Consider the following 27,750-nt stretch of genomic DNA (forward strand, 5'->3'; position numbering starts at 1 on the left):
CATATAACCTACGCAGATCCTCACATATACAGTACATTAAATGAAGTCAAGTGATGTTGACATTTTTTAAAAGATCTAAGATTTTTATTTTCTTGTTGAGAGATTTGTTGAGCATTTTATGCTTCCTTCTTAGTTTTTAAGTTAGGGGTGAGTAACTGGAGGTGCTGGAAGTTTTTGTTCTAACCCAGTTTCTTAGTTAGAAGTCAATTATTGCTGTTGAAGCACGTATCGTTCAAGCAATATTTATCTGCTTTGTTGTATTTGTTTCACTCGTTAAGATTTCCCATTTGCTTATTTTAGGTCTTAAAATACTCCATTTGTTGTTTTTAATTGCTCCTTACCAGCAATAAGATGCAAAAGACATGAGTCACTGGTTCTCAATCTGGCTTGTTTCCATTTACACTTGTGTATATTGATTGTGAACTATCTTGTTTAATAAAATATTTTAGAAGGAATCTGAAGAGGAAAAAAGTGAAGGATTGAGAATTTCTTTTTAGGCTTCAAATTATTTGGATGATATCCTTGGAAATGACATAAGAATGCCCTGCAATTAGGCTCAAGAGGCTAAAATGCAAATACAATAGGCAGAATCAGCTATGAGTCACAAACCATTTTACATTTCTTCTGCCATCTACTGTGCTGTTGCTTAAAACATCAAATACATACATACAGTAACTGTTACGCATTAAAGCAGAAACAAATATTAAGCAACAACAAACACTTTTGGAAAACTGAGTAAAGAGAACAAGATTTACAAGAGTTTAGTTCACCTAAAAAGTAAATAGAAATGGCCAGAATCAGTGCCATGTCACAAACCATTTGTATCTACAGCGCTCTCACTGCTCCTAACATGAGAGAGAGAGAGACCAAGTGCTAAAAGGGTTGTCATGTCTTTAAAAATCTATAGCCCAAGAAAAGGCTAAAATTAGCAAAATTTGCCCAATACCTGAGGTAGACAAAATGAAACACCTGAAAGTGGGGGACGGTGGAAGAGCTAGATGATTCAGTGCCAACCTGGGGTTGTCCCCTCAGAGATATTTCAGAGTGATAGAATGGGTATATACCATCACATAATGGGGGTTGGTTGATTACCCTCAGGGATTTTAGAATGGTAAAGAACATATACAAGTGCAAACAACAGTAGAAGGGGTGACAGAGGGATGAAAAATATTGTAAAAATATGTTAGGGAGGGCTGGAAAATAGCCCAAAATATGATGTTGCTTTTAAAAATGTAGCCCAGAAATGCAACACTTGAAAGCCCATTTTTTCCAGCAGATGATTAAAAATAGCCCAATTAGGTGAGAAAACTGCAGACCTGGCAACACTCTGTGTTATGCTTCATAACAGAAGACCTTTAGTATCCCCATCTCCCAATGCTAGAAAATTAAATTAACCAACTACACACAAAACACAAGAAGTGAACAAAGGAGAAGCAAGGCAAGCAATGCTCAAACACTGAGTGGTGGGGGGGAAGCTGAAGACCTGTGACATGTCAAGAGTCTTGAGCAGGACATGCCTACAGGTCAATTCATTAGTGTGGATTCAAGTTTATGCTTGACACACAGCAAATTCAAGGTTTGGTTTTTGAAACTTTCTGGAATTTCTGTTTTGTATTTTTTGATCCGTGTTTGATTGAATCCACGGATACGAAGGGTCAACTGCACATGATTTTTTTAGGAGTTATAGTTTAAAAGTATTCAGTATTAAAAATCATAAAGTTAATGTATTCTTGAATACGACTTTAGAAAGGCGCCATGAGCTGAATCCTGAATACTTACTTTTGTATACTGAATAAATGCTGAAATATATCAATGCCCAACCCAGCATATGGTATCTAGTACGTAACGTTCCGTAGTTATTCCCTAAGTGGTGTGCAAGGCTATTAATGTTATTCCCCAGCATCACAGCCCTCTTCTGTAGATTGTGGCTGTTAATTTTTTACCTTTTTTTTTTTTTTTAAGGGCTGAGGCATTAGTGTATGACACATTAGTCACAGGAATTAATGTATTGATGGTTAAGACGAGAGGCCTTAATGTAAACTAAGTGATATTATCAAATTTAAGATTGCTTTAACTAATTGGCTGGAGCATGGAGATCTTGCAATCATGACCCTTCTGCGGTTTCATTTTAATATGGAAGATTTGATTTTTTTCAGGTGAGAAGAGGCAGAGTTACAGGCGGAGTGGTGGCTCTGTGGCTAGGGATCTGCACTGGCAATCGGAAGGTTGCCGATTCGAATCCCGTAAATGCCAATAGGGACTCTGCTCTGCTGGGCCCTTAACCTGCAATTGCTGAGCGCTTTGAGTAGTGAGAAAAGCGCTATATAAATGCAAAGAATTATTATTAAGAGAAAATATTGCTTGCTAAAAACAAACATTACACAAGCTAAATACTGTTAATGGTATACAGTAAAATCTTCAGTTGGTATGTCATTACAATTTTGCAGTGTTAGATGTATTGCAGTATGTGCACAGCCCTTTTGGAGGACAATGGCTCAAAAGGGTATAAGAGGAACTTTAGGAGACTGGATTTTTTAACATTGTATTCATGGAAACAAATTAGTACCTACTTTTTTCATTTCACCGGAAACTTGTATACAATGCCAAAAACATTATTACATTTTTGCCAAAGTTGCGAATATGTGTGTAATTGCAGAATATGATTTTGGTCTCGTCCATTACGGGAGATGGATGTCTGAAGCGGAGCTCCATTGAACCGGCATTATTTTTTCTCTTATGTCTTAAGAGGTATCCTGTATTTACCCAACCTGAGGAGTTTCTACTACAGTATATAAACATGAGTAACAAGAAAGGGGGTCAGAAAGAAACGGAAAAGAAACCTAAAGCTACACCCAAGTCTAGACAGGCATCAAGCTCAAGTCCAAGGTACGACCTTTCAGAGACTGACCTGGAACAGGCAAGCGAAAGCACAGACTTCCCAGGACCCTGCTCCACTGCATCGTCTCCAGTCGAGGACGAAAATGGGAGTGAAGGTGCAAGTGATACAGATCATGATAGCTCGCCGATTCCAGAAGATCACTTGAAACTAGAAATGGCCTTGCAGTCCACGCTTTCATCTACTCATCGTGAGCCAGAGGCATTGGCTGTAACTAGGGTTGCCACTTCACCCGCGAAGCACGAAAGCCGAAACGATTTTTCCGAACTGAAGGAAATGATCGCAACATTGGCCACGGCCATAAGTGAGCTCAAGAAAGACATTCAGAAAAATGTGAAGAAAGAAATAAATGGCTTGCTCAAGACAAATGAGAAGCAGCAGCTGGAGATGCAAGAGCTGCGGCAGGATAATAAAGACCTGCAAAAACGTATATATAATCGTTTTGATGCAACCTTTAAAAGTATGCTGGGAAAAATTGAGGAACACATCCAGGAAAATGCGTCTAAACTGGGAGAGCTTGCTGATCAGCTGGAAGATGTTAAGCAGACATTCATCAAATCGAATTGAAACAGCATAACATTTTACATCTACCGCCGAAGGAAAAGCTACAGCTGCGAATTCCGAATGCAAAAAACTCTGAGACAGACTTGTGGTTCTGGAAGATGGATGCAGTAGGAATAATATTAGAATTGAAGGTCTACCTGAGAATCGTGAAAGTCCAAATCCAGTGAAAATCGTAGCCGAATTATTCTCAAAAATAGTTGGAGAGGACTTTAAATCAGATACCGAGATAGCGGCAGCTTATCGCATACGTGGATCAAATACCTCTAAACCTAGGACTCTAATTGTCCGCTTCGAGATAATAATTTAAGCTTAAAGTAATGGAACTTCTCAGACAGAAACAAGAGATTATATTTGAAAATCACCACATTCGTATTTTCCCTGATTACTCACCCTCAACAGCTGCTAAACGTGCAGCTTTTTACAACATTAAACAGTGGTTAAGGAAAGCCGATATCAGATACAGCCTCTTGTATCCTGCCAAACTGAAAGTGGATATTCAAGACAAATATTACATCTTCTCCACCAATGAGGAAGCAGAAAAGGAGTTAAGAAAGCTGATCCCGACACATTTTTGAAATACGACAGTGAGTCACATCCTGTCATAACATGGCAAGATGATATTACCTGCTGTCTGATCAGCTTGCAATGATACGGGTACCATAATTATACATCCTTTTCTCTTCTTGGACACTTTTTGTTTATGTTTCAATTACAATTATAGGCGTATGTGTGGAAGAAATTAAAGTAGTTTTTTTTTTTTAACTATTCTAAAGGAGACTGTTCAACATCATAACCTTGGTTTATTGTTATTGCTATTATTGCATTATGGTTTACTACGCTTATCCAGGGCCACTTTTTAATACCATTCCCTGGGTTTACTGTCTTAATATTTCAAGACTGTTGAAGATTATATTTTACGGTTATAGTATTTTGACTTTATCAGCAATAGATATCTTTACTTTTTAATCCTCAAACGCCACTGCTGGGGCTTGTTTTGTTTTGGACGTGCTCTGTCTCTCAGTATGTCAGAGGACTGGGACATTGTGAAGTGGGGTCTAGCCTCATGTAGAGAGGCAAAATGGGGGGGGGGGGGGGGGGATAAGGGGGGAGAAGAGAAAGAGAGCAGGCTATATCTAATCTATCCTTTTAATCCTTATAATTATAACTATCAACGCAACAATAAGCTGTTTGGCAATAACTTGTGGGGAAATTGGAAATTAAGATTAAAACTGCCTCACTACCAGTTAAGACTATAAAATGACATTAAAAATTCAGAATCAATGTCTCCATGATGGGACAGTTAATTTTGTGAGCTGGAATGTTAAAGGCCTGAATCATGAATTAAAGAGAAAGAAAGTATGCTCTCACCTAACAGGCTTAAACGCTAAAATAGTACTTTTACAGGAGACCCACTTACTAAGCAAGGATCAATTCTGGCTACAAAAAGACTGGACTGGCCAAATGTTCCATTCTAGCTTTACAAAGAAAACTAGAGGTGTGGGAATTCTCATACATAGAACAGTCCCATTTGTAGCATCAGATGTAGGATCGAATCCTGAAGGGAGATATGTGATGGTCATGGGCAACTTATTTAACTGTAAAATGATTTTGATAAATGTTTATGCACCCAATGTCGATGATAAGGAATTCATGCAAAATCTATTTGCATCCATTCCCAATGTGTACACTCATAAAATTATAATGGCTGGGGACTTTAATTGTGTTTTAAATCCACTCTTAGATAGGACTCCTGCCACAGGGGTGAACGACATCTAACATTGCAAAGACAATTACACAGTTTGTAATCAACCACAACTTATCAGACCCCTGGAGGTTTCTAAACCCAAACTCAAGAACATATTTGTTCTACTCACCAGTGCATCATAGCTACTCAAGATTCGATTATTTGTTTATAGATAATAATTTCTTTCCTACAATTAAATCTTGTAAATACGACACAATTGTTATCTCCGATCATGCACCTCTAGTTTTGGAGGTAAAATCATTATGCCCCCCACATTCACCTCGCAGATGGCGCCTTAACCCACTTCTATTAACAGACGAGAACTGAACAGAATTTATATCCAAACAAATTAGCTTCTTCCTAGAGACAAACACACCCTCAGAGGTCTCTATAGGAACACTCTGGGAAACTCTAAAGGCCTTCTTAAGAAGACAGATTATTGCATATCTTTCCCACAGAAATAAATTAGAAAACAAGAAAGTGTCAGAGCTAAGAAGCGAAATTACTAGAATAGATGAAGAACACGCCAGGCATCCAAGTGAGGCTCTTCATAGGAAAAGGCAGGCTCTGCATACAGAATTCAACATCTTGACAACTAAAGAAACTGAACTACTTATTTATAAATCAAGACATCATTACTACGAACACGGAGAGATAGCTAATAAGCTTTTAGCTCAATAAATCCACAAGCAAGAAGTTCGCAATGCAATCCCAGTAATCACCAACACTAATGGAGATGAAATCATTGACCATAAAAACATAATGCACACATTTAGAGACTACTATAAAACCTTATATTCTACTGAGTTTAAAGAAGACAACACACAATCTAATGCATTACAGATACCACAAATAGATACTTTTAGTGCTGAGGAACTGGATAAACCTCTGACCCTATCAGAATTACTAGATGCTATAAAGTCACTTCAAGGCGGGAAATCAGCAGGCCCTGATGGCTACCCTAGAGAATTTTATAAGAAATTCTCCACTCAGCTAGCTCCCCTCTTATTGGTAACATTTACAGAAGGTAGAGACAATCAAATTCTACCTCAAACTTTTCGTCAAGCATTATTTACCATCTTTCCTAAACAAAATAAGGACTTGTTACAATGTGCATCATACAGACCAATTTCACTCCTGAATAATGATGTTAAGATACTCTCAAAAATCATAGCTAGAAGGATGGAGAAGGTGCTGCCTTCAGTAATATCACAGGATCAAACTGGATTTATTAAAGGCAGACACTTATCTTCCAATCTTCAACGCCAGTTTAATGTAATATATTCACCCCAGAGATATTATTATCATTGGATGCAGAAAAAGCATTTGATATGATTGAATGGAACTACTTTTTCACTGCTCTGGAGAAATTTGGGTTTGGCCCGAATATTTGTGCATGGTTCAAACTACTGTATACCAGTCCAGAAGCCTCAGTCTGTATTAACAACATTTGTTCAGGCTACTTTAAACTAGAACGTGGCACCAGACAAGGATGCCCTTTGTCACCACTGCTGTTTGCAATCGCCATTGAACCACTGGCGGTCCACTGTCGAAATTCTTATCAGATAAAGGGGATTATCCGAGAAGGACTGGAACAGAAAATTTCTGTATATGCAGATGATATGGTTTTATATATATATAAGACCCAGAAAACACTGTGCCTGCAGTTTTAACAGCACTTTCAGATTTTCAAAAGATTTCTAGTCTCAGAATTAATTTGAATAAAAGTATACTCTTTCCAGTGAATTCACAAGCATATAATATTAGATTGGACACCCTACCTTTTACCATAGCAGATCAGTTTAAATACCTAGGGTAAATATCACTAGTAAACATAAAGCTCTTTATCAACAAAATTTCGCTGTCTGTATGGAAAAAATTAAGCAAGACTTGCATAGATGGTCAACCCTTCATCTCACTCTAGCCGGAAGAATTAACGTTGTTAAGATGAGCATCCTTCCTAAGCTTCTTTTTTTATTTCAAAACATCCCAATATATATCAATAAATCATTTTTTAAGCAATTAGAGTCAACCATAACCTCATTTATTTGGAACTCAAAACATTCACTTATCCGAAGAGCGACCCTACAAAGACCTCCGGCAGAAGGTGGCATGGCTCTACCTAATTTTCAGTTTTATTACTGGGTAGCAAACATACAAGCCATAAAAACCTGGACACAAATAAATGAACATACCCAGGTCTGGTCCGCAATAGAAGTAAAATCCTGCAGCACTTCTTTATATTCCCTGCTCTGCGCTCCAATAAATGCAAGTTATCGCAAATATACTAATAACCCAATTGTGCTTCACTCACTCAGAATATGGAACCAATGTAGAAAGCATTTTAAGATGGAGAATCTTTTATCTGTGGCACCTCTGCATGAGAACCACCTTTTTCATCCCTCGCAAGCATATGCAGTTTTTAATATCTGGAAAACATTTGGGATTAAATTGCTTAGATATCTTTATATAGACAATATCTTTGCATCCTATGAACAATTGCATTCCAAATGTAACCTTCCAGCTACACATTTCTTTCACTATCTTCAAATTAGAAACTTTGTCAAACAGAATCTGCCCAATTTTCCTCATCTCGTACCTTCCACCATGCTAGAAAAAATATTGCTCAACCTCGAGGACTTAGACACCATTTCTGCAATATATAAAATTTTATTAGAGTCACTTCCTTTTAAAGATCCAAGAGGACAATGGGAAAAAGATCTCTTAATTAATATATCAGAAAAGGAGTGGAAGGTAGCAATGCAGAGAATTCACTCAAGCTCCATATGCGCAAAGCATAGAATTATTCAACTCAAAATTATATATCGAGCTCATCTGTCTCGCTTAAAACTGTCCAAAATGTTTCCAGGGCAAGATCCAACCTGCAAACGCTGCGACCAAGTTCCTGCCTCACTGGGTCACATGTTTTGGGTATGCACCAAATTAACTTAATTTTGGACCAAAATATTTAAATGCCTTTCAGACAGCCTTGGTGTCACAATCCCTCCTAACCCACTAATAGCTGTGTTTGGTGTTCTTCCAGATGGATTTGAAATGGATAAGAACAAGCAAACTGAGATTGCATTCACTACACTTTTGACACGCAGACTGATTTTGTTAAATTGGAAGAATCCTAACTATCCTCTAATAAGTCACTGGGAAACCGATGTTTTATATTATTTGAAATTGGAAAAAATCAAATTCTCAGTTAGGGGATCTGTACAGAATTTTTTCAAAACCTGGCAGGATTTAATCAATAATATTTTAGAATAAAAAGAATATTCTTTTCCTTCTCCATTTATCTTTTTTTTGCCCTATTAAACCCAATAATTTAGGCATGTTTACAAGCCTTAAGTATTACTCCTTTGGCCATGCTCTCCTTCTCGGAGGTTGGGTTTGATTTGCTTTCAATCCTATTTTTTGTAAAAATTGATCTATATGTATGGAATGATTGCAATACTGTGGTGGGTTGGCACCCTGCCCGGGATTGGTTCCTGCCTTGTGCCCTGTGTTGGCTGGGATTGGCTCCAGCAGACCCCCGTGACCCTGTGTTCGGATTCAGCGGGTTGGAAAATGGATGGATGGATGATTGCAATAAAATTTATAAAAATAAATAAATAAATAAATAAACAAATTCAACCATAACCTCATTTATTTGGAACTTAAAACATCCACGTAGCCAAAGAGCAACCCTACAAAGACCTAAGGCAGAAGGTGGCATGGCCGTACCTACTGTAACTTTCAGTTTTATTACTGGGCAGCAAACATACAAGCTATAAAACCTGGACACAAATAGATGAACATACACAGGCTTGGTCTGCAGTAGAAATAAAATCCTGCAGTACTTCTTTATATTCCCTGCTTTGTGCCCCAATAAATGCAAGTTATCGCCAATATACTAATAACCATATTGTGCTTCACTCACTCAGAATATGGAACCAATGTAGAAAGCATTTTAAGATGGAGAATCTTTTATCTGTGGCACCTCTGCATGAGAACCACCTTTTTCATCCCTCGCAAGCATATGCAGTTTTTAATATCTGGAAAACATTTGGGATTAAATTGCTTAGATATCTTTATATAGACAATATCTTTGCATCCTATGAACAATTCCATTCCAAATTTAACTTTACAGTAACACATTTCTTTCACTATCTTCAAATTAGAAACTTTGTTAAACAGAACTTTGCCAATTTTCCTCATCTCGCACCTTCCTCCATGCTTGAAAAAATATTGCTCAGTTTCGAGGACCACATTTCTGCAATATATAAAATTATTTTACGGTCCCTCCCTTTCAAAGATCCAGGAGGACAATGGGAAAAGGATCTTTCACTCAAAATATCAGAAAAGGAGTGGAAGGGAGCAATGCAGATAATTCACTCAAGCTCCATATGCGCAAAGCATACAATTATTCAACTCAAAATTATATATCGAGCACATCTGTCTCATTTAAAACTGTCCAAAATGTTTCTAGGGCAAGATCCAACCTGCAAACGCTGCAATCAAGTTCCAGCCTCACTGGGTCACATGTTTTGGGCCTGCACCAAATTAACATCATTCTGGACAAAAATGTTTAAGTGCCTTTCAGACAGCCTTGGTGTCACAATCCCTCCTAATCCATTAACAGGTGTGTTTGGTGTTCTTCCAGATGGGCTTAAAGTGGAGAAGGACAAGCAAACTGTGATTGCCTTCACTACACTATTGGCATGCAGACTTATTTTGCTAAACTGGAAGAATCCTAACTCTCCTCTTTTAAGTCAGTGGGTAACTGATGTTGTATACTATTTGAAATTAGAAAAAATCAAATTCTCAGTTAGAGGATCTGTGCAGAACTTTTTAAAAACCTGGCAGCATCTAATCAATAACATTTTAGAATTAGCTCTTAAAGCACTGAGGAAGTAGATTCTCTTCCCATTTCTTTTTCTTCTCCATTTATCTTTATGCGCCTATTAAACTCATCAATTTATTTATTTTTACTAGCTTTAAGTTTTACTCCGTTGGCCATGCTCTCTTTCTCAGGGGTGGGGGTTGATCTGTTTTCAATCCTATTTTTTGTAAAAATTGACTATTTTTATGGAATGATGACAAAAACATCAATAAAATAAAAAAAAAAAGAATATGTCATAACATCAGAAAATAAACTACAACCCTCATTTACTATATTTTCAGATTATATAACACACCATAATAAGATGAAAGAGCAAATAAAGCAATTCCCATTTAGTTACATGAAATTCCAAACATAGATGCATGAGTTCACATGAAAGCACATAATTAAAGGCTATCTTTCATTTTATACTGCCTGATTCTATTTGAATGAGCATGATGTTATGGAATGCCATCAATTGATGATTCTAAAGAATGAACACACTTGCACTGCACTTGAAAGAATTTCAGAAGTGCCTTATTTCGGAATATTATATAATTATACCAAGGTAATTCCTCTGTTATAATGAACTGACAACTGCTTTGTCTATGTCCAAGACCTATGTGTGTAGCTGTCATTCATGGAAAGGAAATATGTGACAGCTAATCTCATCTTCATCTATAGGGTTAATATTAACAACTACTATTTTAATCTGGTTATTTTACAAGAGTTTGTCATTAGTTTTTGCATATTGTTTTATTTTATATCTTTTATTGTTTATGATTACCTTCAGTATGTCTGTATACTTTTGTTTACTTGAGATGACTGTGGTTAAATGAAGAAGGTGACTTAAGCAAGGGTAGCAGTGAATCAGAGCTTTTTGCATTGTACCATAAAAAGCAAAAAAAAAAAAGGTGTAGTGCTTTAGTTCAGTTGAATTACTACTTGGATATTTGTGATGGTCAGAACAGTCTATCTAACTCACCCTCATTGTTCAAAGTTCCAGTGAGAACACTGGCAAGGCCTTCATCTAGTTACCTTGTTGAGCAGTGTTTAGTCATGGAGTGGCAATATAGTCACATTGTTCACAAATAAGTGATAAAACTTAATTTTCTGCAAGTGCAACCCATTCTCAGTGATTGAGGGTTGATTAAATATTGTGTTAATTGATAAATGTGCACAATTATGTAAAGAAATAATTTAAAATGAGAGTTGATTATGTGACTACACATAGTGGGTGGCTTGGTGGCGCAGTTGTAGCACTGCTGCCATGCAAAATGGAGGTTGGGGTTCACATCTTGGGTCCTCCCTGTGTGAAAAGCTTGCATGTTTTCCGTGTCCATTAGGGTTTCATCCTACCATCCAAAGGCCTGTGTTAGGTGGACTAGTGATGCTAATTTCGTCCTAGCTTTTGTTTGTGTGTGAGTGTATTCACACTGTGATGGACTGTTTTCCTGTCCAGGGGTTGTTCCTGCCTTGCATCCCATACTTACTGAGATAAGCTCCTGTGGCCCTACTGAGGCTTTAGTGCATTTGGAAAATGGATAGATGAACACTATAAAGTCACATAGGCTTTCAAAATGTATTTACCCTAAGTTCTTGTCTATAAGCCGGACTCATGTATTAGCCGGAGACCAAAAATCATACGAATTTTTAAAATAAAATCGTATCATAGATAAGCCGGACTCATGGATAAGCCGAACGTACTATAACCTATAACTAATAGAAGGGAGGGAGGTCAGTGGTCTCACTCGCGCCCATTTAATTTCTTTAAGGGGGGAGAGAGTGTGAGATATTGCCGTCTCTCTCACTCCCCGCATGGCGCGGTTGGAGCGGCCGGAGCGCGTTCTTTCTGCTCTGGGCGTCGCCGAGTCAACACGAGTGCGTAGCGGTCATTTAAATTGTGATTTTATATGTAAGCATATTTAAATATATATCGCGGATTTCTGCGGACAATGGGTCTTTTAATTTCTGGTACATGCTTCCTCAGTTGGTTTGCCCAGTTGATTTCATACAAGGGACGCTATTGGCAGATGGCTGAGAAGCTAGATTGCTTACTTTTCTGTCAATCTTGCGCTGACTATCTGTGATCCTGACGTATGGGGATTGAGCAGGGGGGCTGTTTGCACACCTAGACGATACAGACGCTCGTCTAAAAATGCTGAAAGATTATCTTCACGTTGCTATCTTTTGTAAAGCTGATTCCTGAAAAGACATGCTGCACAGTGCTTCGCATACTTAAAAGCTCGAAGGGCACGTATTGATTTTTGACTGAAAAACAAACTCTCCCTCTCTCTCTCTTTGTCTGCTCCTGACGGAGGGGGTGTGAGCTGCCGCCTTCAACAGCTTTGTGCCGCGGTGCTTCGCATACTTAAAAGCCAAACAGACATATTGATTTGTTTGCTTCACTCCTTTGAAGAGGAAGATATGTTTGCATTCTTTTAATTGTGAGACGGAACTGTCATCTCTGTCTTGTCATGGAGCACAGTTTAAACTTTTGAAAAAGAGACAAATGTTTGTTTGCAGTGTTTGAATAACGTTCCTGTCTCTCTACAACCTCCTGTGTTTCTGCGCAAATCTGTGACCCAAGCATGACAATATAAAAATAACCATATAAACATATGGTTTCTACTTCGCGGATATTCTTATTTCGCGGGTGGCTCTGGAACGCAACCCCCGCGATGGATGTATAAGCCGGACTTATGTATAAGCCGATATTCTATTTTTCATTTTCACAACTTTTTTCCTTAGATAAGCCGCGGCTTATTGACAAGAACTTAGGGTACTTTAAATAATGTGCGTATTAGACATGGTGCAGTTATGGGGGAACTAGGCTTGTGTAAAAATATTGATTTTCCAAATAATCATTATTTATAATATAAACGATTCAATATCGATTTTTAAAGTCTCAAGATCGATCTTGTGAATCTCTAGCCTGCTCAATTATTATATGCAGATTTTTGGTCATCTTCAATTTTGGCTTCCAATCCAGTAGATGTTACTAATCTTCCTCTTAAAGATTTCTACAGAAAAACACTTGGACTACCTTGCATAAAATGGTGTAATTAACGTTAAAGTAAATCAGATGTGTGGACTTACTATGGATTCAAACAGAGCGTCGGCAAAGAACAACTGGATAAAGGAAAACCATACATAAAATGTGCAACTTAGAAGTTAAGCATTGTAACACAACAAACATGAGAAATCTTTTATTCTGATGTCACCCATAAACATAATCTCAGCTGACATCCAAAGAAGTTGAGCCTAAACAATCTGCACTGGAGATGGCATTTAGCTCCATTCTTTCATTTAATTCTCTTCGTGCCCATAAAATAACAGAATCTATAGCAATTTTTATCTGTAAAGATGCGTGACCCTACACTGTTGTTGAAACCAAGGGCTTTTGACAAATGATACAGGTTTTGGGAATACAGTATAACATACCAACCAGGAAGCAAATGAGTGAGGTTTTATTGCCTAGGCTTTATGAAGATCTTAAGCAAAGTACCGCCACGTCACTCATGTCACTACATTAAAAATGACTGGGGACCTGTGACGAATGTGTTGCAGTCAAGAGCGCTGAATGTCAGTCATTCCAGGAGCAACCTTTTTGTCTGAGGAGGAATTGTGAGGACACATTTTTGAGACTGATTAATGTGACTGCTACAAATTAGCAACTGAAGATTTCTGTAAGATTTCCTGCTGTATCCTTATTTTCGACTAATTCAAGATTATTTTAAATGTCCGATAGGGGAACAAATTTGGGTAATGGCTTAGTTGGAGGGTGTCTACATGGAGATTCATAAGACATGAATAGGTAACTGAATAACATATTCATTATTTAAGAAATAATATTTGATTATTTTATAATACTATCTATTATACAGTAAAAGAAAATCTTGAGACAAGAGTTTTTCCAATAGATTTTGTCAAGTCCCACCCTCCTCTCAACCATTTACAACCATACCCAAGGTCCACTCACCTGTCATTTGTGTGAATGCTTTTGTCAGACACAGTTCCTGCGCTCTCAGCTCTTATAAATTTTGACATTTTCCTCACTTTAAGTTCCCAATAAAAGAAGACTTATTATGTTGAAATCTTACTGATGAATTTTATCTTGAAGGGTTATCAACAGAAGAAATGAGTATGCGGGCAATTCTAGCACCGAGAAACGAAGTCAAATGAATTAACATGAAAATTTTCGATCGGTTACATGAAAATGACATGCAAAATTTTAACAGGCGACAAGAAAAGTAATGTAGTACATCTTCCGCGGATAACATTAGACACCAAAGGAGATCTTGATATGCCATTCGTATTAAAACGTTTACAGTTTCCTGTTACAATAGCTTTTGCTATGACAACTAACAAATCACAGGGACAAACATTCAAAAAAGTCTGTTTATTTATTAGAGAATAAGAAACGATATTCACTCATGGGAAATTATACGTTGCATTGCCATGATGTAAGTCCAAACACAGAATCAAAATTCATTGCGATATTGACAAAAAGTTAACTCTTTGAGGGCTGAATATTTTTTCCAAAAAACGTAGTTTCTGAGAAGCAATGGTTTCACATAGAAATCAACATAAAACATCTGTTGCTGCATGCTGTGGCTGCCAGTTTGCCAAGAATGTGCGGCAGGCTTGCTGCCAGGCTGTCTTCGCGTGGCTGGGGCAGTAGCAGCACCGGTCATGGTTGCTGTGCTTTGCAATCTGGTTTCTACCTCTTATCATTGTTAAGTGACAGTCCTCCTGGCAAACATTGTCGTAGGTGTGTAAGCTAGGAAAAACCTATTCAGCACCACAGTTAGCTGGGTTGGTTTTGTCACAGTTTACAGTTGATTACCATCGTCAACTCCTCCTTTTGACAAAAGTCGACATCAGCTCTGAAAGAGTTAATTAAAGAAATTGTTTTGCTGAAGTTTTACAGTAAAAGTATAAGTTTAAAAAGCATTTGCGTGTTAATTTCAAAGCCAAAATGAATGAAAATGTATAACGCAACATGAAACATAATTTTCTTTCAATTTATTACATTTTTTGCTGTGTTTTACTATGGTTAATTACTCGCTGTAATGTAAAATAGTTAGTTCTATTATGCATATGTAACAATTCCCATGAAAATACCAATCTGTATAAACTGTACATCCGCTTCCCCATACGCGAGTGGCAGATCCGCAAAGTGGCTAGCGAGTTGCGCCTGCCAAGGGGTTGACGAACAAAGTGAGCAGGGGACAGAGCCCCCTAATTAATAGATGCCATTGCATTGTATTTAAACAAGGAGCCCCTCTAATATGTGTGGTGATACATGTTAGTTAAATTATAGTGAATTTTGAATGGGTGCAGTGTTGTAAAATTTTTTTTTTTAAAGAGCAATAATATTTTGTTCCAGATCTTGCAAATACTGATGTTAACTGTTCAGTAGTAATTAAGTTATGCTTTTTATATGTCATTCCATGCTTATGCTTATGTTGTGAAGTCACAATGCAGATACCCTTCAAATAAAGCATTACTGAAATTAGTCACTTTATATTAATAGATAGATAGATAGATAGATAGATAGATAGATAGATAGATAGATAGATAGATAGATAGATAGATAGATAGATAGATAGATAGATAGATAGATACTTTATTAATCCCAATGGGAAATTCACATTCTTCAGCAGCAGCATACTGATACAATAAATAATATTAAATTAAAGAATGATAACAATGCAGGTGAAAAACAGAAAAAACAGACAATAACTATGTATAATGTTGAATGTTAACATTTACCCCTCTGGGTGGAATTAAAGAGTCGCATAGTTTGGGGGAGAAACGATCTCCTCAATCTGTCAGTGGAGCAGGACAGTGACAGCAGTCTGTCGCTGAAGCTGCTCTTCTGTCTGGAGATGATACTATTAAGTGGATGCAGTGGATTCTCCATAATTGATAGGAGCCTGCTGAGCGCCCTTCGCTCTGCCACAGATGTTAAACTGTCCAGCTCCATGCCAACAATAGAGCTTGCCTTCCTCACCAGTTTTTCCAGACGTGAGGCGTCTTTCCTCTTAATGCTGCCTCCCCAGCACACCACTGCGTAGAAGAGGGCGCTCGCCACAACTGTCTGATAGAACATCTGCAGCATCTTATTGCAGATGTTGAAGGACGCCAGCCTTCTAAGGTAGTATAACCGGCTCTGTCCTTTCTTGCACAGCGCATCAGTATTGGCAGTCCAGTCTAATTTATCATCCAGCTGCACTCCCAGATATTTATAGGTCTGCACCATCTGCACACAGTCACCTTTGATGATCACTGGGTCTATGAGGGGTCTGGGCCTCCTAAAATCCACCACCAGCTCTTTGGTTTTGCTGGTGTTCAGGTGTAGGTGGTTTGAGTTGCACCATTTAACAAAGTCATTGATTAGGTCCCTATACTCCTCCTCCAGCCCATTCCTTATGCAGCCCACGATAGCAGTGTCATCAGCGAACTTTTGCACATGGCAGGACTCCGAGTTGTATTGGAAGTCCGATGTATATAGGCTGAACAGGACCGGAGAAAGTACAGTCCCCTGTGGCGCTCCTGTGTTGCTGACCACAATGTCAGACGTGCAGTTCCCAAGACGCACATACTGAGGTCTGTCTTTAAGATAGTCCACGATCCATGCCACTAGGTATGAATCTAATCCCATCTCTGTCAGCTTGTCCCTAAGGAGCAGAGGTTGGATTGTGTTGAAGGCGCTAGAGAAGTCTAGAAACATAATTCTTACAGCACCACTACCTCTGTCCAAGTGAGAGAGGGATCAGTGTAGCATATAGATGATGGCATCCTCTGCTCCCACCTTCTCCTGATATGCAGACTGCAGAGGGTCAAGGGCGTGTTGAACCTGTGGCCTAAGGTGGTGAAGCAGCAGCCTCTCCATGGTCTTCATCACATGTGATGTCAGAGCAACAGGCCGAAAGTCATTCAGCTCATCGTTTCTCTCATAATATTCCCTATGCATGGTTAAGTAATCTCCAAAAAAGCCAGCACTTCAAATGTATCAGTGCATGCTAATTCAATCAAGATAAAACTGATATTGAATCGGGACATTGTGAATCAAAATCAAATCGAATTGGGACATCAGAGCTTTAGAGAGGACTAATATATATGTAAGTTACTTGAAAGTAACAGTTATTTTATATACCAGTCGCTTTTATTTCACGTTAAGCTTGGTTTTCTATAAGAAAGTCTGTTCTTAACTTAGATGTTAATATAAGATACACTATCACAATTGGATTAATTGCAAATAGGGGTGAAGATGTTAGTCCTTTTTTATTTGTCTTGTCTTCTTAACTATGACACTGTGTGACCATGAGCGAGACACCTCACCTACCTGTGCTCCAACTAAACAAACAAAAGAAATGTAACCAATTGTATTTCAAATATTGCAAGTTGCCCTGGATAAAGACATCAGTCAGATAATAAGTAATAATAGAATTATTAGGTCACTAGAACTGCTTACTCTTGATCATGCTATACACTATTGTTCATGAATAAAACATTGCTGCCTTAGCTCAGTTCTTGCTTTTCCTACTGACTTGGCTTTTGTTGATTGTCAAATCAAACCTCAATTGTATTCTTTTGATTTGAAGTAGGTAATCAATAGGAATAATGTGACATTTAAGATGTATTATTTTCACTATTTGATGTTTACAATGTTCATTTGTTAACATTGTTCACTCATGTACAGTGTTTCTTTTCCTGTTTTTTATCAGTTGTACGTGGTTCCCTTTTAAAATCTTTAGCTGCGGATGTATATGCAAAGCAGTGTTTACAATTGATATACCACAGTGCTTGGTACCCTATTTCTTACACTGATGTATTAACCTAAACTATGAGAAATTTTCCCTTTAGAAATTCAATCACCATGGTCTAAGAACATGGGAGTTTGGAGTTAGCAGTTGCATGACCAGGGGCTGGAAGTGGATGTGGCATAATGGATAAATATGATGAGAGCCAGGAGACTGGAAAACCTGAATGTAATCAAAATTTTAAAAATGAGAAGTACTAGCCCATTTCAAGTACTGATTCAAAGAAATTTGGAGTCTGGGAAGTGGGCCATCTCCGTTCAAAGTAAGCATATCCATCCATCCATCCATTCTCTTCCGCTTATCTGAGGTCGGGTCGCGGGGGCAGCAGCTTGAGCAGAGATGCCCAGACTTCCCTCTCCCCGGCCACTTCTTCTAGCTCTTCCGGGAGAATCCCAAGGCGTTCCCAGGCCAGCCGGGAGACATAGTCCCTCCAGCGTGTCCTGGGTCTTCCCCGGGGCCTTCTCCCGGTTGGACGTGCCCGGAACACATCACCAGGGAGGCGTCCAGGAGGCATCCTGATCAGATGCCCAAGCCACCTCATCTGACTCCTCTCGATGCGGAGGAGCAGCGGCTCTACTCTGAGCCCCTCCCGGATGACTGAGTTTCTCACCCTATCTTTAAGGTAGAGCCCAGATACCCTGCGGAGGAAACTCATTTCAGCCGCTTGTATTCGTGATCTCGTTCTTTCGGTCACTACCCACAGCTCATGACCATAGGTGAGGGTAGGAACGTAGATCGACCAGTAAATTGAGAGCTTTGCCTTATGGCTCAGCTCCTTTTTCACCATGACAGACCGATGCAGAGCCCGCATCACTGTGGACGCCGCACCGATGCGCCTGTCGATCTCACGCTCCATTCTTCCCTCATTCGTGAACAAGACCCCGAGATACTTGAACTCCTCCACTTGGGGCAGGATCTCGCTACCAACCCTGAGAGGGCACTCCACCCTTCTCCGGCTGAGGACCATGGTCTCGGATTTGGAGGTGCTGATTCCCATCCCAGCCGCTTCACACTCAGCTGCGAACCGATCCAGAGAGAGCTGAAGATCATGGCCTGATGAAGCAAATAGGACAATATCATCTGCAAAAAGCAGTGACCCAGTAAGCATATGCACATGTAAATGTAAACTACGTCAGAGGTCTTAGGGGGTTGGTTCATAGATGCAAATGTACATGACAGTAGTACAGCTCATGGGGTCCCATTAAGTTTAAACTGACACCGTTGTTCCAGGGGAATATCAGGGAATCAAAGCCCATTTGTGATTGTTGCATGTGGTCTTACATGTATATAAAATTAAAGACCTTAGGAGATTTGGAGGGGGGGTCCCTTTGGTCTTTTGCACAGATTTATATAATGGTGTACCATTGATCAGGGGTTATATTGTACTGTATATGATGCACAAAAGTATCAGGGGCTTACCGCTATTGTTATGTATACCTCTTTCTTCTTCTTTCCACTGCTTCCATTAGGGGTCGCCACAGTGGATCATCTTTTTCCATATATTCTTGTCCTCTGCATCTTACTCTGTCATACCCACCACCTGCAAGTCCTCTCTCACCACATCCATTAATCTCCTCTTAGGCCTTCTTCTTTTCCTCTCGCCTGACAGCTCTATCCTTAGCATCCTTCTCTCAATATACCCACCATTTTTCCTCTGCACATGTCCAAATAAACGCAATCTCACCTGTCTGGCTTTGTCTTCAAACTGTCCAACCTAAGCTGACCTGAATGTACTCACTCCTAATGCTGTCCATCTTCATCACACCCAATTAAAATCTTAACATGTTTAACTCTGCCACCTCCAGCTCTGTCTCTTGCCTTTTTGTCAGTGCTACTGTCTCCAACCCATATAACATAGCTGGTCTCACTACCATCTTGTAGACCTTCCCTTTCACTCTTACTTGTACACGTCTGTCACAAATCACTCCTGACACACTTCTCTACCCATTCCACCCTACCTGCACTCTCTTCTTCACCTTGCTTCCACACTCCCCATTACTCTGTCCCTCTCATTCACAAACATGTTTTCTGTCTTGGTCCTAGTGACGTTCACTACTCTCCTCTCCTCTCTAAGGCATATCTCCACCTCTCCAGGGTCTCCTCATCGTTCTCCCTACTTTTGTTACAGATCACAATGTCATCTGCAAATATCGTCAACGGGGACTCCTGTCTAATCTCCTCTGTCAACTTGTCCATCACCATTGCAAATAAGAAAGGGCTCAGAGCCGATACCTCATGTAATCCCACCTCAACCTTAAGCGCATCCATCAGTCTTACCACAGACCTCACCGCTGTCTCATTTTCTGTGTATATATCCAGTCCCACTCTGGCATGCTTCTCTGCCACTCTCGATTTCGTCATACAATACCACAACTCCTCTCTAGACACCCTGTTATATGCTTTCTCTAGTTCCACAAAGACACAGTGCAACTCCTTTTCGCCTTCTCTATACTTCTCCTTCAACACCCTAAGAGCAAATATCATATCTGTAGTGCACTTTCCCGGCATGAAACCACACTGTTGTTTACTAATCATTATCTCCCTTCTTACCCTAGCTTCCACTACTCTTTTCTGTGGCTCATCTATTTTATCCCACTGTAGTCGCTACAGTTTTGCACATCACCCTTATTTTTCTCGACTCCTTAGGCATCCTTTCACTTTCCAAGATGGCATTAAACAATCTGGTTAAACTTCCACTACCATCTCTCCTAAACACCTCCATTCTTCCACAGATATTTAATCTGGACCAACAGTCTTCCCATTCTTCATCCTCTTCATAGCTTTCATTTCTTCCTCCTTGCTGAACCATTGCACTTCCTGGTTCACTGTCTTCACATCATCCAACCATCTCTCTCTCTCTCGTTTTCTCTCATTTGCTCATTCATCAACCTCTCAAAGTACTCGTTCCATCTGCCCAACACACTCTCCTCGCTTGTGAGTATGTTTCCATCATTATCCCTTATTACTCTAACTTGCTGCTCATCTTTCCCAGCTCAGTTCCTCTGTCTAGCCCGGGGTAGGCAGCATCGTTCTTGAAGGGCTGCAGTGGCTGCAGGTTTTCTTTCCAACCCAATTGCTTAGAAACCAATGATTTCCAATCTCGGAACTTATTTAATTTTATGACGTTAGTATGCAATGTAGTGTTCTTATATTGTATTTTTTTTTCCTTTCCAATGAACGTCCAAATGACTTGAAGCCTAAAACAGATCATTTTCAGTCTGTCACAGTTGTCTCTTAAGTATTATATTAAACCAAATATGCATGATGAATCCACACAAGTGTAAATGGAAATAAGCTAGATGGAGAACTGCTGTCTCCTTTGTCATTTGAATCTTATTGCTAATAAGGAGCCATTAAAAACACTGAATGCAGCTGTTTAAGACCAAATTAAGCAATTAAGGCTGGGGATCCTTAACAAGTGAGATAACTAAAATGAAGCAAAAAAATTGTCACTTGAGCAATAAATGCTTCATTAGCAATAATTTAGTTCTCATTAAGAAACTGGGTTGGAACAAAAACCTGCAGCCCTCCAGTCTAGCCAATTGATACAGGTCCTTATGTCCCTGTACTCCTGTCTACTTTCTTCATCTCTGTGATTGTCCCACTTGGCAAACTCTTCCTCTGTGTACTCTCCTGTACTTCCCCATTCCACCAACAGGTTTCCACCAAGCATCATTATACCTATCTCCCTTACCACTTCTGCTGCAGTTGCCCAGCTATCTGGTAACTCTTCACTACAACCTAGTTCCTATCTTACCTCCTCCCTGAACTCCACCTTACAGTCTTCCTTTGTCAACTTCCATTCTTTGATTCTTGGCTCTGCCCTCACTCTCTTCATCTTCTTGATCTCCAACGTCATCCTACAGACCAAAATCCCATGGTTCCTTACTATACATTTCCCTGCCTCCACTTTGCAGTCTCCCATCTCCTTCAGACTGACCCTTTTGCATAGGATATAATCCACCTGTGTGCATCTTTCTCCACTGTTGTATGTCACCCCGAGTTCCTCTCTCTTCTTAAAACACGTATTCACCACTGTCTTGTCCATCCTTTTCACAAAATCCATCAAACTTTCTTCATTCCTCTTATTTACACCATACCAACCCATCCACCGCCTCATCCCCTCTATTCCCTTCACCAACATGTTCATTGAAATCTGCTCCAATTAGCACTCTCTCTCCCTTGGGTACACTCTCCACCACTTCATCCAACTCACTCCAGAAATATTCTTTCTCATCTTGCGGGGCATATGCACTACTAACATTCATCATCACATCTTCAGCTTCCAGCTTCATAATCGACACTCTGTTTGACACTCTCTTAACCTTTAAAACACTCTTGACATACTGTTCATTCAGGATAACCCCTACTTCATTTCTCCTCCCATCCACACCTTAATAGAACAATTTGCTTGTTAGTGTAGTGGTTGGTTTTTTAGTTCTTTGCTTCAGACCTCTTGGCCAAGTGCTGAAGATATATAGTTTGCATGCACGTCTTTAAACTTCTTGTGTTTTTTTCCATTAACTATACTTTTCTTCTCACCTGTCAAAGGTTAGATTAGTTAGAAAATCTAAATATGTGGCTCCTTTTTCTCTGATATATGCTTACCTTTTCCAAGATTCGTTCCTACCTTGTGCATAGTGCAGTCAGCCTACAGAATCATTAATTGGATTCATCTTTTTGAACAATAACTGTAATGATCTTGTTAGAACTATGAATGAAAAAATAGTTATAATATAGAGCAAACATGAGTCACTTTTCTGGAGTATTCAAAATGTTCACTACAGATATGTTATATAATACTACTTAGCATATCTGATATTTGCTGCACTCCTTTGGTTGAAGTATCAACCAATAAGTGTGTCATGGTTACCAATAATATCTTTTTAACCATAACTTAATATTTTACAACTTTGTCATAAGAATATTGTCCCATGACTTAATCAGTCATGACTGCAAGTTTAGAGCCTTTTGCTCAGAAGCTAATAAAACATTTTACAGTACTGAGACTTCAATGTTGCTGAATTACAGGGGATAAACAGCTTGGTTCAATATATGTGCAAAAGCAAATGCTCAAGAAGAAAATATATCAAGATAAAATTGGATATTTGATGTCTTAAGATATCTTAAATGTCTCAAGGCTGTTTTGTTTGGCCCTTTAACTGGGCCAATTGAGTGTATTAACCTATTTACTCTTAAAACACCTATAATATAGGTAAAATACTATATTCTATATAGTTTAAATAGTATAGTATAATATAGTATAAATACTATATGCTATATAATACATCATCTTTTTATTAAGAAGACATAACCTTATATATACAATAACATTTATGTCTTTCAATCCATTTTACTGCTTTTTTTGGTCATGGTTAGGTAGTGTTAGCACATATTCTTGCAGAAACTATTGATGAAAAAGTATCACATTTTTTAAAAAAATCACTTTTTTATCTGACCAATTTTGATTTGTCAGTCAGTTTTTACTTGTAGAGGAAATGGGTAAACTTCTGTTTTAAAGCTAAAGAACATTGAGAGAACACGCAAACTACACACAAGAAGGTCAGTTAAATGAAAATTGAGTCCAATCTAAAAGTCTGTATGCCAACATCATTATGTTGTTCTGATTTGATATATTTATTCAAGTTAGGGAGTGAGAAATTGAAATGCTGGCAATTAAAATAATTAAAAGTATATGTTTAAGAATTAAAATCAAAGAATACATTTTAATATTTCAAATATTTGTTGAAACTATTCTTGTATATTATTGCATAACAACTGAGGCATAGCATTTTAAACTACTCTGAATATGTACTTTTTGGTATTCAACATAAATAGTAGTTAGCGGGAATGGAATCCAGTCATTGACTCATATACCAACCCATTTTCTGAATTTGTCTAAATCAACTTGAAGTTGCAGGGCACTGGAGTTTGTTCTGGCAAAACAATGCAACCATGGCCAAGTTAATGTGTCATCAGTGTAAACTGATGACTTAATAATACTTAATAATACTTAATACTTAATAATACTTAATAATACTTAATAAGCTGAAATTATTAATAGTTAATTAAAATTATTGTTGTGAACTGAGATTGATTTTATATTACTAAAAATATGTATACTGTCTTTATTTCTATTGTATATGTACTGTATATATAATATACAGTGTTTTTCTTACGCATTATATACAGTTACAATTTTTAAATTGAATAGTAATTGTATTTAATTTTTTTCAGATGTATGAACTGAAAGAGGACAATGGAATTGGTTCAAAATTAAATGCTGTTTGGCAAAAATTCTCAAAACCTTTACATCCCAGAGTGCCACAAATGGAAAGTGATAGGAAGATGAAGTACCTGTCACATTCATTCTCTAGAGAGAAAATGCATCTGTGAGTTGAGTCACATGAATTCTTTTATTTTGTTTGATGTAATTTAGTTTATTTGATGTAATAATTGCATACCTGGTATTTGTATCTTGGTTTTAAATAACATGTATCATGGTGGTGCTTAGGATTTACATTATTAAGAATGCATGCAATAACTCGATCCAAGTTTGTGAATCAAATTGCTGCATATACTGTACACTTGAATGTAATGATTTCTTGCAAAGAAAACAAAAATAATGAACGCCACTTGTATTGTACTAGGTAAATGCACTTTATGGCCACCACACCTGCATGAGCTTTTTGGACATCCCACTCCAAAACCATGGGCATTAATATTGAATTAGCTATCTCTTTTCAACTATAATAGCCTTCATTTTTCTGGGAAGGCTTTCCACAAGATTTTGGAGTGTGTCTGTGTGAATTTGTTCCCATTCAGCCAAAAGAGCATTTGTGAAATGTATTAACACAAACTAAAGAAAATAAAGCATGTGTACTAATGTTGGTTGAGAACACCTGGTTTACAATCAACAATCCAATTCATCCCAGAGGTGTTCAATATAGGGTTGAGGTCAAGGCTCTGTGCAGGCCACTCAAGTTCCTCCACACCAAATTTATCAAATCACGTATTTGTAGACATGGCTTTGTACACAAGGGCACAGTCATGCTAGAGCAGAACGCTACCTTCCCCAAGCTGTTGCCACAGAGTTGGAAGGGTACAATTGTCTAAAATGTTTTATTTGCTGTAGCATTAACAGTACTCTTCACTGAAATGCAGGGGGCATAGCCTAAACCCTAAAAACAGACCCAGACCATTATTCTCCCCTCTACCAAACTTGAGCGTAATCGCCATGCAGTCTGGAAGGTAGCATTCTCCTGGCTCCCACCGAAAACAGATTTGTCAATTACTGTGATTCCTCACCCCAGAGAACATTTTTTCATTGCTCCAGAGTTTAATTGGCCCTTTTCTTACACCACTCCAGCCAATACTTCTGGCCATATATTATTAATATACCTTAATGTTTGCTGGACACTGAGAATATAGTATATATGTATATATGTGGAAGTGAAGTTATGTGATATGATTAGCTAGAGATTCACAATGGGAGAAAATTAGTTTTTTTATTCCTAAGCCTCCAACAATCTGCCTTGTGTCATCATCAGAGGAAAATTATTAGACATACAGGAATCAAAGGCAATATATAGCTGGTGAAGGTTGGGGATGGAGGGGGAGGTGTAAGGGAGTTGAGGGTGGATTAGTAAGTTGGGGTTCAGTGTTGGTTATAAAGTCTTTTTTATTATTTAGATGTTCTTTTTTTAAGCTTGCTTATGCTGGGTTCAAGTCCAGGTGTCTGTTAATGGCATTTTCATTAGAGACCCATGCTTCAGACAGTTCTTTGGCACTCTTAGTATTGGCCCTGAATTTTACTTTCCCAATGTCCCAGTTAAATGTGTATCCACAGGAACTTGCATGTGTGAAAATCAGAGACCATGGGTCTTTCCTTCTGACAGCATTGTGATTTTCTTGTATACATGTTGCAAGACTTTTTGATGTTTGTATACCACTGGGCTTGCACTGCATGGAATGAGGTAAACTGTGTTTCTTTTCTCCGTGGTTGACTATTTGCTTTTAGCCACTCTACATCCTAAATTGTTGGTTCAACTAGACCTAAATGTTACGACTTAACCAGAGTATGCTTTTACATTTGTTCATTGATCATTCTGTGTACATATTGAGGATATCTGCCTCATGTCAATTCTGTCCTACCCTTAAGTGACTAGGTGAGCATCTCCAGGGGGGCTCTCGTCAAATATTTGTTTTCAACACTACTCAATGACATTCATCCTTAATATCCCACATTGATCCTATAAACTCTTAAAGAATTCTGTCAGCATCCCTACTTCTAATACCTGGACTCTCCATTGACAAAATCTAATTTCAGATAACTCTTTTATGAAATTTGCAACCCATTTGCTTCTCATACATTTTTGTTTGATTTCTTTTAATATGCTTTCCTGTGCCTTCAAACATGCTTACTAAATCAGAAACCTGAAAACAATGTCTGATACACATGGTTAATACACATGGTAGACTAATCCCAACTATACTGAAATGTATTTTAGAGCACTGGTCCACAAGTCACATCTTTCATTCTCACTCAGGAGCTAATGACACTAGGCATGATACCCACTTTAGCCAAGCAGGCTGATTTAAAATTGCCTTTATAAATTGCCATTGAGAGCAAGTTTGTTTCATGTGACCCAATTAACTACAATGTACACAAATGTGGTGTGCTCACAAAAGTTCCACTGAAGATCCTCACTGCTTGGCATTATTTTTGCTGTGTCCCCCTCCTGAGTTTTAATTTCTTTTTTCCAATTGTTGTAGACTCTAAAATTTTAGACCAAAAATCTGACTCATTTAAAAGTGCATCATGATCTTCTGTTCTTTCTTCTTATTGTGTGGTCGTGTCTCTATAAACCAAAAAGCAATCAGTTGTTCCTCGTTCGTTAAATGTTCTTGTAGCTCTAGTGCTGGGTGCTCCAGCTGTATAGCCATAAAAAGACTGAAAGAAAATAACAGACTTTCCCTTGAGCAATCTTCTTTTGTAGCCCTGCCCTTGTTCTCAAAATAAACTGATCTAGAAGCATTAGGATGTTCTGCAATTCTCAATCCGGTTTTGTATGATTCTCTCATCATTAAAAAAAAAAAAAACAAATGGTGTGCAGTTAAGTCACTGTAGCAACTTAGTTTGTGACTGTGGTGACAGTCACTTAGTGATTGCAGCATGGTCTTCATATATGGTAATTTATGTAAAATGTCCCATATTCATGCAATTGGGTTCTATCTCTTGCAGATCATGCAAATCATTCAGTTTCACTGTCAATGTCAAGTCAGAAATCCACCTCATTGCAATTAGCTCAGACATATTATAGTGAGCTGGGCTAAATGGAATGGCAGTTGATATTAATCAGATACATTAAACTTATTGCATCATTGCATATCATAACATTTGAACACCAAAACATGTATTCATTAAATGCAAGTTGTAGATTTTGTTTGTTTCAATATAGCTCAATTTCCTAACTTAACCCATTATCTACTATTGAGTCACTATTACTAAACAGCCATACAAAAGTATTAAAGTATCATATACAGTACTCAATTAATTTAATTATTCATGCATTTGTTTTTATGCAGCCATAGCCAATTGCCTAATCCTACCATAGTCTCATCTCAAATGAGGCAACAGAAAAGATAAGAACACATAATATTAGGGAAAAAGAGGACTTTAATGATGGTTTAACTTGAAGTAAAATGTATTTATGTAGCATGTTTTCAAACAAATATGTAGCTTAAAGTATTTTATAAAAAAGTAGAAGAGTTACAACTCTAAATAAAAAATTAATACAAATATAAAAAATATATGCAGCTTATAAGTCTCTGATAGTTGAAATGG

The 27,750-nt window shown here is 38.2% G+C and overlaps 1 protein-coding gene across 3 annotated transcripts in view; it reads left to right on the plus strand.

The window, feature by feature from the left end:
- LOC114652500 (anoctamin-2-like) overlaps nt 1-27,750 on the plus strand; it is a 406,460-nt gene that overhangs the window by 131,128 nt on the left and 247,582 nt on the right. For all 3 annotated transcript variants that reach the window (XM_051920300.1, XM_028802904.2, XM_051920313.1), the window contains one exon: nt 24,141-24,295. In XM_051920300.1, the coding sequence (XP_051776260.1) occupies nt 24,141-24,295 (155 nt within the window). The remainder of the gene's footprint in view (nt 1-24,140; nt 24,296-27,750) is intronic.

The sequence above is a fragment of the Erpetoichthys calabaricus genome, chromosome 1 (assembly GCF_900747795.2).
Source record: "Erpetoichthys calabaricus chromosome 1, fErpCal1.3, whole genome shotgun sequence".
NCBI lineage: Eukaryota > Metazoa > Chordata > Cladistia > Polypteriformes > Polypteridae > Erpetoichthys > Erpetoichthys calabaricus.